The sequence below is a fragment of the Chinchilla lanigera genome, unplaced genomic scaffold, assembly GCF_000276665.1.
Source record: "Chinchilla lanigera isolate Chin_1 unplaced genomic scaffold, ChiLan1.0 scaffold00030, whole genome shotgun sequence".
Classification (NCBI taxonomy): Eukaryota; Metazoa; Chordata; class Mammalia; order Rodentia; family Chinchillidae; genus Chinchilla; species Chinchilla lanigera.
The window spans coordinates 14,387,147-14,401,203 of record NW_004955431.1 but is presented as its reverse complement, the minus strand read 5'-3'; the positions used below and the strand labels follow the sequence as shown (position 1 = coordinate 14,401,203).

The 14,057-nt window shown below is 38.1% G+C and overlaps 1 protein-coding gene across 1 annotated transcript in view; it reads left to right on the top strand.

The window, feature by feature from the left end:
• The window catches only part of LOC106148861, an 83,102-nt gene that overhangs the window by 57,696 nt on the left and 11,349 nt on the right, over nucleotides 1-14,057 (top strand). The window contains exon 9 of the mRNA XM_013515732.1: nucleotides 10,935-11,010. Coding sequence (XP_013371186.1) covers nucleotides 10,935-11,010 — 76 coding nt within the window. The remainder of the gene's footprint in view (nucleotides 1-10,934; nucleotides 11,011-14,057) is intronic.

Here is a 14,057-nt window from a genome sequence, read left to right as displayed (position 1 = left end):
TAGTTATGTGTTCCCATATTTGGTGCATATATATTTATGATTGTTATCTCCTCCTCTCGAAGTTTTCCCCTAACAAGTATGTAGTGACCTTCTTTATGTCTTTTGATTAGTCTTGGTTTGAAGTTCCCATTGTCTGCAAACAGAATAGCTATCCCTACTGTCTTCTGGGTTTCTGCTACTTGGAAGATTGTTTTCCATCCTTTGACTTTCAGTCTATGAATTTCTTTTTGAGTTAAATGTGTTTCTTGTATACAGTATATTGTTAGATTTTGTTTCTTGATCCATTCTGCCAGTCTACGTCTTTTGATTGGTGAGTGGAGTCCATTTACATTGATGGTTATAACTGATATGTATTGGTTTATCTTTGTCATGTTATTTTTCTGTTGTTGGTTCTCTACTTTTCCCCTCTGTTTAACTGCTTGCTCTGCTTGGTTTCTTTTTGTTGTTGTTCTTGGAATTTTGATATTTTTTATCTTTGTCTAGAATATCTTTCAGTACACTTTGTAATGTTGGTTTGGTGGTCATAAATTTCTCAGTTGTTCTTTGTCATGGAAGTCTCTTATCTCTGTTAATTTTGAAAGATATTTTTGCAGGATACATCAATCTGGGTTGGAAATTGTTTTCTTTTTGGACCTTAAATACTCCACTCCAAGCTGTTCTTAACTTGATGGTTTATGTTGAGAAGTTTACCATGATTCTGATGGGCTCTCATTTATAGATTATTCATTTCTTTTCTCTAATAGCTTTTAATATTGTGTTCTTTTGCTGAATTTCTGTCATCTTGATTATTATATTTCTGGGTGAAGGTTTATTTTGGTTATGGCTAACTGGAGTTCTATATGCCTCACTTACTGTATGTCAGTTTCTTTTCTCATGCCTGGGAAATTTTCTGTTGTTACTTCTAAAATTTTTTTAAAGTGTCACTTGCATTGTCTCCTGCTTTTTCATTGACACAAGTTTTTCTTATATTATTTTTCTTTGCATCATCTTGCAGCTATTAAATTGTTATTTCCTGGTCTTTTGTTATTTTCAAGATATCTTTCCTTTCATTATTACTAGCTGAGACCCTGTCTTCAAGGTCTGAATGCCTGTCTTTGGTTTTGTTCAAGTAGTTTTGTCAGCTTTCAATGGATTTTTTAATTTCTTGGATATCTAGTTGAATCCATTTCATGCATTATATTTCCTTCCTATATTGATCATTCATGTTTTCCATCATCACCTATTTTTATCTCTCTACTGTAGATTTGAGCAATTCCTTTATAAACATTGCCATTTCTTTCTTTACCTGAGAGATTATTTCTGATCTGATTTCCTCTATATCCTTATGGATTTGTTGCTTTACTTCAATTGCTGTCATTTCAGAAATGTCAAGTGTGTCTTTCACTTTCCTCTATCCCGTTATCTTCTGGGCTTGTTCTGGGTAGGTTAGAGCCCTGAGGCTACATTTTGCTTCTGCATCTTTTCATTTTTTATTTCAAAACTTTTTTTTCTGTTTTCTGTGTTTTTCCTTGTAAGTTTTTGTAGTAGGTAGCTTTATCACTTATATCAAGACCTTTTTAGATAAGGTTTGTTCTTCAGGGTTGTCTTCTGTGAGTAGGAAGTTCTTGGTTTGTGTCTGTCCCAAGATCTTAGCTTTCCAATTAATTAAGAGTGAAATCTTGGTATCTGTTTGGCTCAGTCCCCAAGTCTTCTGGTGCTGGTGTGTGATGAGGTTACTACCCCAGAACTTCCTAGTATTGCTACAGAAGTGAGAACAACTGATTAAAACAGATATGACATCCTAGCTAAAGTAGTATAATTAGCAATAACAATATTATGAATTACAGTTTAGAAACTAACAGACAATGGTAGCTATTAATTTTGTACCAGTATCTATAGGAGCAAAGTGTACAATTATACTACAGAACTGATCATAAATTGTGAGCTTGTATGCAAAGTTTTTCGCCTTGGTGAAGTGGTTTTACCCGGTAGTGGGGAAATTTAAGAAATATAGTGGATAAAACAAAGATAACTGATAAGAAACTAGAAGCCAGGCTGGAGGTCAAAGGATGAGCATGCAACTTTGGGAAGCTAGAGAAGAGGGTCAGAGAGAAAGAATGAATGAGTAAGCAAGGGATTATTTGAACTTTGTCTCTGGGTTTGGGGGATGGGATTAGATTTCTGTGGCTAGAGTTTCCCCCAGCCATTTAGAAAAGAGAAAAAATGAGAAGAAAAAAGATAAAGAGAAATAGAAAAAAAGAGAGAAAAGGGGAAGCCCCTTCTGCCTTCTTCTATTATCTTTGTTCCCAAGCACAATACTGGTTCACCTAACTTAATCTGTTGGCTCCTATTGCTACTGTTGCTTCTGACACTTTCACACTGCTTGTCCCACCTGTCCATCCTGCGCTCCCTGGTTGGGGCCCCTACTGTGTGACTGATGCTTCTGCCAGTTTCTGTGTCTTCCCACACAGTTCACCTGGATCCCAGCAGTAGTAAAGAGGGGGATTGGCCTTTGGGTCCTCCCAGGCTGTTCAAGTAGATCCCAGCAGCTGTAATGGCAGGGGGGCAGTCTCTAGACCTTCCAGCAGTGCTGTTCCCCTGGACTCCAGCAGCTTATGGTTTTCTCTGGGCATTTCCACACTGTTCTCCTTTCCTTTCTTTTTTACTTTAAAGAGAAAAGAGAAAAAACAAAGACATAAAACAACACAAAGCAATAAAAATGATACAGAATTTCAAACAAAGGTGATAGGAAATTAAAAATTGTTATTGTATTACATATTGTTATTTTCAAAATGGCATTCAGATAGCTAGATATGGGCATGTAAGATTAATCAAACAACTAACAATTAACTGTTCCTTTCAATAAACTAATAGAAATTAGTAGTATAATTATCTTAGCTATCTTGTGTGTATATATATATTTTTTTCTCACTTCTTTCCTTCTTTTCTCTTTTCCCTCATCCCAGTTGTTCTTTTCTTTTGGATAGTTTCTTTCCTTTTCACAATATCTGTTCTATCTTTCAGATTTTATTCTCCTTCAGGTTCCTACAATGTGTTAATTTCTTCTCTGATCTTTATAATTTCCTCCCTTCTTTGTGCTTTGAGTTCAACTTGCTGTTCTTCTTCTAGAAGCTTGAGGTGCAGCGTAAGGTTTTTTATTTGTGCTCATTCTGTTTTTCCTGATGTGGGAATCCACTGGTATATATTTCTCTCTGAGTCTCCTTTCTTTCTTGAAACTTTCTTCTCTTTGATCCTTCCTAAGGCTTATTAAATGTCAGTTCCTTTACAAAAGTTCTCCAGATCCTACTCATCAGAATGTTTTTCAATCTCCTTCTGGACAACTTACAGCCATTTATACTTAGGATAGAGTTTAACCTCCTTCATCATGTTTTAGTATTATTATCTTGCCCTAATCTGTTTCCTTTTCCAGGAGATTCTTTAACTCCATACAGATATGAAGCTTTAGTTGCATTTTCTTTGGATCCCTGCCTGTATCTCACTCAATTATTGTACATGGAATGCAATCAATACTTCTTGAATTACATTGAACTGATGCTGAAAAAAATGACATTCTTCTGTGAGAACACCCTTATTGGAAAGTGAGGCTGGGATTCCACACAGCATAGAAGTATTGGTGGACTGGATTTCATGCTAGAATGTGGGGTAAGAAGTATTCACCCTACTGTATCTCAGGGTGAAGCCACAGTTGAGAAAGAAATAGCCCAAAAGGAGTATCTGCTGAAGAAGCAGCAACCAACAGTTCACCAAAATGGCATAAGCTGGGTGGAAAGAGGAATAGGTAGAAGGGATGGCTGAAGTCTCAGAGATCCTGGAGGAAAAGACTGGTACTTGACTGGTGAAGAAATGCCAAGTGAAGTAAGGTCTTTAGGACACTTTCCACCTTTATTGTTTCACCCAGTGGGATTTTAAACCAATGCTTGCCATTCCTTAATTCAGATGTCATCGGTGTAGCTTGGTGGAAGGTTGTACTAGTTTGCCTGCGGTGGGTCTTTTTAATGACTTAGAGTTGGTTTTTCTTAACCTTTCCCTTGACAGTAAGCTTCCAAGTATTCTTCAAATGGCTTGCTGTCTGTAAATTGCTACAATCATGCAAACTGGTTCACTTAAGGAGGGGATAAATGATAGGTGATTCACACTTTTGGTGTCACAGAGCCTGAAATTACCCAGGCTCTTAGAATTTGATCATTAAGTTGCGTTTCTTTTGACTATGATGTTCTGGGTGCTAGATCTAGTAACTATGGTGAAACATGGTGAGAAGAGCCCTGAAGTTAAATACATACCACTGTTTTTTCACTAAACAACTTTGTGGTTTGAAGTTAGTCTCTCTGGGCTTCAGATTCTTAGCTGTTAAAGTGGGATGATAATCCTAAGTAGCCCTATTTGTAAAATCTCCATGGTGACAAACTTCATATGACATGTCCTTGAAGCTCTTTACTTTAGTTAACTAATATTTCTTGAGCAGTTGTTTGTAAGGGGCTGAGGCTAAGGATGGAATAAGATGGAATTACTTCCTCTAAGTGTCCACACTGTGCTTTGTGTATCCCCCAGGCCAGCTGTCTTGAGGAACTGATGCTTTCCATGGTGTTAGCAAGCCGGGGATCTGTAAAAACTATTGATAGCGAAGTCAAAGTCTCTATCCCATTTTCTACGTAATTTTTTGAATAATGGAGATGTCAAACAACATCTGGGGCAAGGAAAAAGTGAAATATGACTTAGGAGGGATTTGTAGCCTATAAAGTGCTGTGGGGAATGTAAACGGTGATTATTCTCATTTGTTCTGCAGATCCAAGAATACCGTGTTTTGCTCTGTTTTGAGCAACATCAGGAAAGCAAATAAAGGGTGAGGCTCCTGTGTGACTTTTCATACCATGCTTGCCCCCTAGTGGCCACAATCCACAGTTGCTTGCTCTGTCTGTCTGTCTATCTATCTATCTATCTATCTATCTATCTATCTATCTATCTATCTAATCATCTATCTATCTATCTACTAGGGATCGAACCCAGGCATTTTGAAATAGGGTCTCACTAATTCTCTAAGTTGCCCAGGCCAGACTTGAACTTGCAGTCCTCTTACCCTATCCTCCCAGAGTGCTGAACTATAGGTGTATGCCACTATGCCAGGCCCACAGCCACTTTATGGAAGGGAAGAGGTTGCCAGAGAGGATCAGAGGAAGCAGACTGGGGGAGAATGTTAGTAGGGAGATCTGCCATGTCCTCAGCCCCCTCTCTCATCCCTTCCACCTGGGCTCAGTACTTGGAAAACGGAAGGCACGAGGCTTGGAGGGTAAGTAGGCCTGACCCTGCCATTAGCCACTGAACTGACTAACTTCTCCTTTGCATAAGTAGGAAGAATAATACCTACTTTGAGAGCTGTGAAGATTCAATGAACTTATTTGTGTAAAACAGGCTGCCATAGATCCAGTACATTCTAAGCATTTCAAAAAGACTTCTATTTCCTTTAAACTTTATTCATATTTCAGGGTTCACACTGGCAGGCTACCTGGGGCTGGAGTATATATATATATTTAATCCTTATTCAGGTTACTTTAAAAGCTTTGCCAAGAAAGAATTTTCTTTCTCTAACCCTTTCAAAGAGAAAATGGTTGCCATGGAATTGGTAAGTTCTACAATTATAGGATTTGATAAATCTGCTCATCTAATCATGTCCTCATTTCTCTGTTCCAGTCTGTGGGTCTGCTTGCTACTTTAACAGGGGACTGCTTTCTGCTCAGCAAGAGTTTTGAATAGAAAATCCTATGAGCCAGGTGCTAAGGTAAAGACTGGTCATGTTTCTTAGGCAAACACCCAGGACTGGTCTTTTCCCAGAGGTGTGAGTGACATTCACTGGGTAACAGCTTTCTCTGTTTTTCTTCTGGTCCATTTCCAATACTGAAGGGCTGGGGCAAATCACGTCATTCCCTGTGCTTCGTTTGGAAGGAGTTTATTAAAGGAAGGAAAAAATTTTGTATTTCAGACAGGGGAATTTTTTGCTCTTTCAAGCTACAGTGGTGAGAATGCTAGACACAGTGACTTCCCTCAGGGAGCTTTCAGTCCAGTGGGTTTATGTGACTGAGACATTAAACAGGCAATTGCAAAAAAGATAATAAATGCCACGAGAATGAAAGTGTCCTCTTCATCCATGTTCCCAGGGTTCTCGCCTAAGTCTTCTTTCCTCATTCTTTATGTGTAGAAAGTACTCTTCAGGTATGTTCATTCACTCTCTGAGAGATTCAATCAGTGACTCTCAAACAGCTCTAGGTCAAATCTCCCTAAATATATCCAACCAGCACATACTAGATCTCTCTTTTTGGGAGTCTTGTAGTCACCCTCAAAGTCAAAATTCAAAAACAGACCAATTGCTATCATCATCCAGTGCACTCACTTCCTGTCTCTTCTCTTGTGTTCTGGTCCACCTTCATCAGAGCATCACTCATCCAGCTCTCCACTCAGACACAGAGTTTTAACCTGTCCTTCCTGGCCAATATCACCTTATATTTTGCAACTGGTCACTAGTTATGTTATTTTCTTCTCCTAAGTTCTTTTGAATTTCCTCAATTACCTCTATTCCCACTGAAGTAACCATTAAATAAGTCATTAAGCTTTATTGGACATTTATTGGACTTGGCCCTATAGTAAATGTTAAAATGTGTTTCTTCGCTTAATCTTCAGAATACTTCAAAGTAAGCTCTAATGAGCTCCAGTGATAGTCTCATTCTTACACATGAAAAACTGGAGGTTCTAGAAAAGTTAAGGCTCTTGCAGATCACATATTTGGTGGGTGAAGGGGCTTTGTTAATCTGTGTCGTGGACCACTAAGTCCGGAATGAAGGCTGTTGTCATTTCTCCTCTGTGTTCCTGCAATAGCCTCCCTCCATACCCTTTTCTAAGCTGCATTTCATGGTAGTGTAAGGTGGTATTTTTACTTGAAGTCTTTTATCATGCTTAGGATAACCTCCAAAGCCCATAATGCAGTTTTTGACAAGTTCTCCACAATCTCACTTATGATTACTTTTCACACCCTCCCTTTTGTACTGCACAGCCCCAAATTTCTTTCCTTTTTTCAAATTCATTATTTTCTCTCAAAGGAAATATTTTATTGTATTAAAAAAATTTTCTTTATTTAGTATTTTTATCTAACTCCCCCTCCCCAAGTTCTCTACTATGGAGTTTCAAATTTTTCTGCTTTTAGTTAAAGTTTTTAAAATTTTAATTAAGAAATAGTAGTTGTATATATTTATAAAGTATTACATGATATTTTAATATAGGTAGACACTGTGGAATGATTAAATCAAGCTAATTAACACACCTAGTTTTAGTGGTGAAAATATTTAAAGTCTCCTCTCCTAGCAGTTTTTGCACATAGAATACACTATTATTAATTGTAATGACCACGTTGCACAATAGACCTCCAAGATCATTTTTCTGTTTAACTGAAGTTGACCCCTTTGATCAGTTTATTCCCATCCGCATCCCATCCCCAGCTCCTGGTTACCACTATTCTTACTCTCTGCTTGAGTGAGTTTGATTTTCTAGATTCCACATATAAATAAGATCATGTGGTATCGCCTTCCTGTGCTTGACTTATTTCATTTGTCAAAATGTCCTCCACATTTGTCTGTTGTCAGGGGTGATACGGTTTCCTTCATTCTAAAGGGTGTCTTCTCAAAGATATTCTACCACATTTTCTGCACACACCCAGCTATTGATGAACATTTGGGTTGCTTCCATATCTTGACTATCGTGAATAATGCTGTAATGAGTGCAGATAGCTTTTCAAGATGCTAATTTCATGTCCTTTCACTACATTACCAGTAATGGAATTGCTGGGTCATATGTAGTTTTATTTTTAATTTTTTGAAGAATCTCCAACTTGTTTTCCATAATGAGTGCACTAATTTTCATTTCAACTAATTATATGTAAAGGCTTTTTTTCTTTAAATCTTTGCTGACTTAATTACTTTTCTCTTGTTGCTGAGACAAAATACCTGACACCCAAAATTAAGGAAGGAAAGACTTGTTTAGCTCACAGTTTGTGGAGGTTTCAATCCGTAATCAACTGGCTCCGAGGCAGGGTGGCATGGTGAGGGGCAACACTTTAAGGTGGCAGAAGACAGCAAAAATTAGAGCAAAAAAAGGGGGAATGGGCTTCTTTTCCTCCCTTGTATTGTACGCAGGCTACCTGCCCTAGGGTGGGTCATTGACACACACATCATCTCCATGCCCTCCTTTTGAACAGACTCAGGATGTTTTCAAAGTGAGGATCCTGGTCCCCTGCTGTTAAACTTAACTTTCAAGTTGACACAATGAATCAACCATTACAATACCCTGGAGCATATACAGCTGCCCTGGGGCATGTTCTGTACATGATAGAACGTAGAACTGCTGAGTTACTGAGTTAAGCTTCCAAATTTCTCAAGTTAGCACATAGCTTGAAAAGGATCCTAAAGGATCCTAACCATTTCTTGCAAATGGTTAAATGTATTAACCATTACATTTGTCAACCCTTATAATGTTTTAGCTTTTTCATCTAGATATCCTAATAGTGTGAATTATTTCATTTCGGTTTTAATTTGCATTTCCTAGATACGAGTGATGCTGAACACTTCTTCATGTATCTGTTTGACTATACCATTAGTATATTTTCTTTTGAGAAGTGGCCATGCAGGTCTTCTGCTCATTTTTAACTGGCTTCTTTACTTTTTGCTGTTGAGTTCTTGGTTCCTTACATATTTTGGATATGAATCCCTTGTCTGATGTTCAATTCACAAATATATTCCCAAATCTGTAGGTCATCTCTTCACTCTATTAATTATTTCATTTGCTGTATAGAGGTCTTTCAGTAATTCCACTTGTCCATTTTTGTTTTTGTTGCCTATGTTTCTGTGTTCGTATCTAAAATATCATTCCTGGGGCTGGGGATTTAGCTCAGCGGCAAAGCGCCTGCCTGCCAAGCGCAAGGTCGTGAGTTCGGTTCCTGGTACCGGAGAAAAACCAAAAAAAAAATAAAAATAAAAAATAAAATATCATTCCTGACTAATGTCATACTCTTTTTCTTCCATTTCTTCTAGTACTTTCATAATTTCAGTTCTTATGTTGTAAAGTTTAATTTATTTTGAGTTTTTTCTTGCATATGGTATGAGAAAAGGATCCAATTTCATTCTCATGAATATCCAGTCTTCCTAGCACTATTTAGTGAAGAGTCTGTCTTTTCCCTGTTTCATGTTTTTGGTATCTTTGTTAAAAATTAATTGACTGTACATGAGGATGTTTATTTCTGGCTAAAGCATACTTTCTGTATTTCTACAAAAGTACTTTCTTTCACTTTTGAAACTTCCCTCATCTTTTTCTTCTTTTGGGGAAATACTCTTCTCTATGACTGGCCTGCTTTCTTCACTTACCCTACTTTTTTTCTGGAAATATACTTTAAAAATCAGTTTAGTTTTAGTTCAGATGTTTCTTCCTCTAGGAAGCCTTCCTGATTCCCAAGTCTGTATAAGATGGTACATTAGACAGAATAATGTTTTCTCAAATATGTCCATGTTGGAATGCCTAAAATCTATTAAAATATTATATAACACGTTGAATCATTCAGTTTTTCATTCCTATAACAAAATAAATGAGGTGGACTAACTTTATAAAGAATGGAGGTATATTTAGCTCATAGGTGTGCTTTTGTTTTTGATTTTTGAGGGAGAGGAGTGCTAGGGGTAGGGCCCAGGGTTTTACACATGTTAGGTAAGCACTCCATCAGAGTCACAGTCCTGGCCCTGGCTTACAGTTTTGGAGACTGAGTGTACAAACAACATGGCAGGACTCTGGCAAGGACCCCATGGAAGATGACAGATGTATTGCAGAAGGAGCACTCACATCCTCAAGCAAGAAGCTAGAGAGATACTGAGGTCAGACCCAAGCTTTTATAACAACTCCATCATGAGAACTAACTGGAGTCCCATAAGCAATATCTCAATGCCCTCCATAGTTAGGTCCCAACTGACCCAAGAGCCTTCCACTAAGCCCTACTTCTTAAAGGTCCTACCATTTCTCAATACTGCCACCCCAGAGACCAAGTTTCCAACACAGGAACCTTTAGGAGAACAGCAAACCACATTCAAATACATTCAGCACCTTGCTAAAGTGCTTTGCAGATGTGGTTATGTTAAGGATCCTAAAACAGGTAGATAATTTTGGATTATCCAGCTGTGCCTGACATAATCACAGTATCCCAATGAAAAGGAGTCAGAAGAGAAAGAATTAGGAAAGGAAATGTGACAAGAGACCCCTCTAGAAGCTGGACTGGAAGGAAAATATGCACTTCTCTAGAGCAGCCAAGAGAACATAGCTCTGTGGGCACCTTCATCAGCCCTGTAAGTACCACTTTGGACTTCTAAACTCTGCAACTTTAAGATGGAGAATTTTTGTGTTTGAAAAATATTTTTAGCCTCTAGATGAGTGATAATTTGCTTCAGTGGCAGGAATTTCACACACATGGTTTTCCATATGTTTGCATACCTCCGTTTCCTGTGTCACAATGTCCTTCAGATTTTCTATTTATTACCTGTTTATCTCCCCATTAGTCCATAAGATCTTTAAGAGCATGTGCTGAATCAATCTTATTCAACTCCTATTCTCGAGGATCAACATTTCTCTGGGAATATAGCTGGTGGTAAATTAATACTTGTTGGTGAAGGCTTATCAAATATAGGGGAATGCTATAATTGATCCTCTGCTTCTGAGAGAATACACAGAAGTGATGGAAGGATAATATAGTTTCTCTGTAGGCTTGCCTCAAACTTAGATATGTTTACAAAGAAGGAGTTACAAATACTGGTTTTCCTTTATGAGATTTTTCTGAATTTGGTTTAGTTTTGCTTGGCTTTGCAGACCAGGAAGTTGACTCATTAATAACATAGTTTCTTGTCTTTGCCTTCCTGCAGGTGCAAAATCCCTTTTGATGAAGAGCATAAAATCAAGATCTTCCTTACCTGGCAGTCTCTCCTTTGTGAAACCTCAGTGAGTGAACTCAGATTACTGTGACTGGCAGGTGATAGAAGGATCACATTGGGTGTTACGAGAAGTATCATCATCTTGAGGAGTAGGGGAATCTCAGGTTCAATCCTACAACTGCATGAGGTGCAGTTGGCACAATTGCCACTAGATGTCAGGCTTACTCTCCACCCCATTGTTACAGCATAGAAATCTTGTTAGCCACCCCCTCTCATCCTAAAAGAAATTTAGTGTGCTTTGGGTCAGGTGCTAGGGTAGGCATTTTCATTTGCAGTATCCCATTGAACTTCACAAACACTGTATGTTAGGAATCGTTTATTCCCAATGTACAGATGAAAAAACTGAGGCTTAGAGCATTAACAAAAACTGAGATAACAATATGTCTTGGTTACTTTTCTCTTTGCTGGGACAAAATACCTGATGCCCAAAATTAAGGTAGGAAAGGTTTATTTCACTTACAGTGTGTGGAGGTTTCAGTCCATACTTGGCAGGTTACAAAGCAGAGTGGCACATGGCAGAGGGCTACAGCTCATGGCAGCAGAACATAGCAAAAGCAACAACCACTAGAAGGGAGGAATGGCCGCAAGCAGCCTCTTCCTCTCCCTTACATATGCAAACTATCCACCCCAGGGCGGGTGGAGCTCTCACACCCATAATCAATCAAACTCTAAAAGCCTGCCCCATGACCACATGAGGCTTTGGGGGGACACCCAGACGCAAACCATAACACAATAATTGGGACAAGAGGCAGGACCAGTGGGGAGCACAGCCAGCCCAGGTGCATGCCAGCAGGCAGGACCAGCAGCATGGAAAAGTCTGAAGCAGCAATGAGACTATGAGTCAGCAGTTGGTAAAGTTAGGTGAACTGGTGTTGTGCGTCAGCACACAGACATGGAACAGAAGTAGGTGAGGTGGGTGGGGCTGCCATTCTATATAAAAGGGCTCAGAGGAGAACTCCAGCAACAGAAGCCAGTCCAAGGCCCCACATCCAGAGGCCAAGATCAGCTCTGTGCCTACACAAACCCTACTGCAAATGTGGCTGGAGTACACAGCACAGTCCTGGGATCCAACTTTGACATTTCCACAGACTGTGGACACTAGAGGAATTTTGCTACTTTTCATTCTCTTTGTTTGATGGGTTTTCCTTTTTCTGTCTGGTTGGATTTTTTCTTCCTTTTTTCATTATTTAGGTTCTTACCTTTCTTTTTATTTTCTTGTACTCATCATCTTTCTCTCTTTCCTCAACTATCTCTCTTGATTCTATGATATTTTCAGGTGAGTGAGTATTGTGTCTTCTCTTTCTGGTCCATTTCAATACTCTTCTACTTTCTCTTTCATTCTTTTACTCTTGTTCTCAAAATTTTCCCAAAACTTGGGTGATCATCCTTTACCCTGCTTCTACTATATTTGAACTCATTCATCTCTGTCTCTTGTCCCCATCCCTTTTAAATCTCCCCAATGCCTGCAACAGTGTAAAATCACCCTGTAAGGGGAAAATTATTGTATACAAGTTCCTGGTATGTGTTGTATTTTGTTATATTTGGAGAATCTGCTTTTGTGGTTCAAGGTATCAGGATATTAGTTACCATAGTTTGTCGGTAGCTAGGCTGTGCTTGATGCTATTGTTATTGCTTACTGTACTACTTAAGCCAGGTGTCATACCTGTCATAATCAATTGTTCTCCCTTACATGACAACACTGTCATTGTCTTGGGCCATAACCATCACCATAGTGATGGGGAAAGGGAAAAGGAAAGAAGGGAAAATTTTTTAAAAACCAGGAAAAGGAAAAATGGAAACAAATCTTCTGTAAATGGGGGAGGAGGAAGGATTGAAAGGAGGGTAGGGGAATGGGAAAAAAGAATCAATTTATATCATGTACAGGTAGAAAGTCTCTATGATGAATGTGACCATTAGTATATCTAAAATTTACCAATAAAATCTGATTTTCAAATACTTTAAAAATACAGAAAAAGATACTTTCATGACAAAGAACAACTGAAGAAATTCATAACAATCAAACCAGCTCTCCAAAATGCTCTGAAGAATGCATTAGAAAGAGAAAACAAAAATCACAACAAGAACACCAATAGAAAGAAGCCACTAGGCAGGGCAAAAAATTAAACAGAGGAGAAAGACAGGGAACTAACAACAGAAAAATAATGTGAAAAAGATAAGCCAATATATATCAGCTATAACCATCAATGTAAATGGGCTTAACTCACTAATCAAAAGAAACAGACTGAGAAAATGGATCAAGAAGCACTGTCCAACAATATGCAGCATACAAAAAACACATGTAACTCAAAAAGAAATTCATAGACTACAGGTCAAAGGTTGGAAAACAATACTCTGTGCAATAGGAACCCAGAAAAGAGTAAGAGTAGCTACTATATTTGTAGACAATGTAAACTTCAAGCTAAGATTCATCAAAAGAGACAAAGAAAGCCACTACATACTTATTAAGGTAAAATTCTAAGAAGAAATAGTATCATAAATATATATGTACCAAATACCAGTGCACCCAGTTACATAAAACAAAATGGACACTAAAAATCAAAATTAGCACCAATGCAATTATAATGGGGGGCTTTAATACCCTACTATCACAAAGATGCACATCAATTAGACACAACATCAACAAAGAAATATCAGAACTAAACCAAACCTATAAATAAATGGACTTAGTAGATGTCTACAGAGTGTTTCACCTTATAACATCAGGGTACACATCCTTCTCAGATGCACATGGGACATTCTGCAAAATAGACCACATACCAGCCCATACAACATGTTTAAGTTAATGCAGATCAATTAAAATTATCCCGTGCATATTATCTGACCATAGTGCAATGAAAATAGAAATAAACAGCAAAAAGAAGTCACAAAAACTGTACAAACATTTTGAAATTAAATAACACCCTCCTCAACAACCAATAGGTCACAGAGGAAACCAAAGAAGAAATTAAACAGTCTCTACAGTTAAATTAGTGAAACCACATATTTCACAATACAAGACACAGGAACCTATGGGATGCAATGAAAGTAGACCTA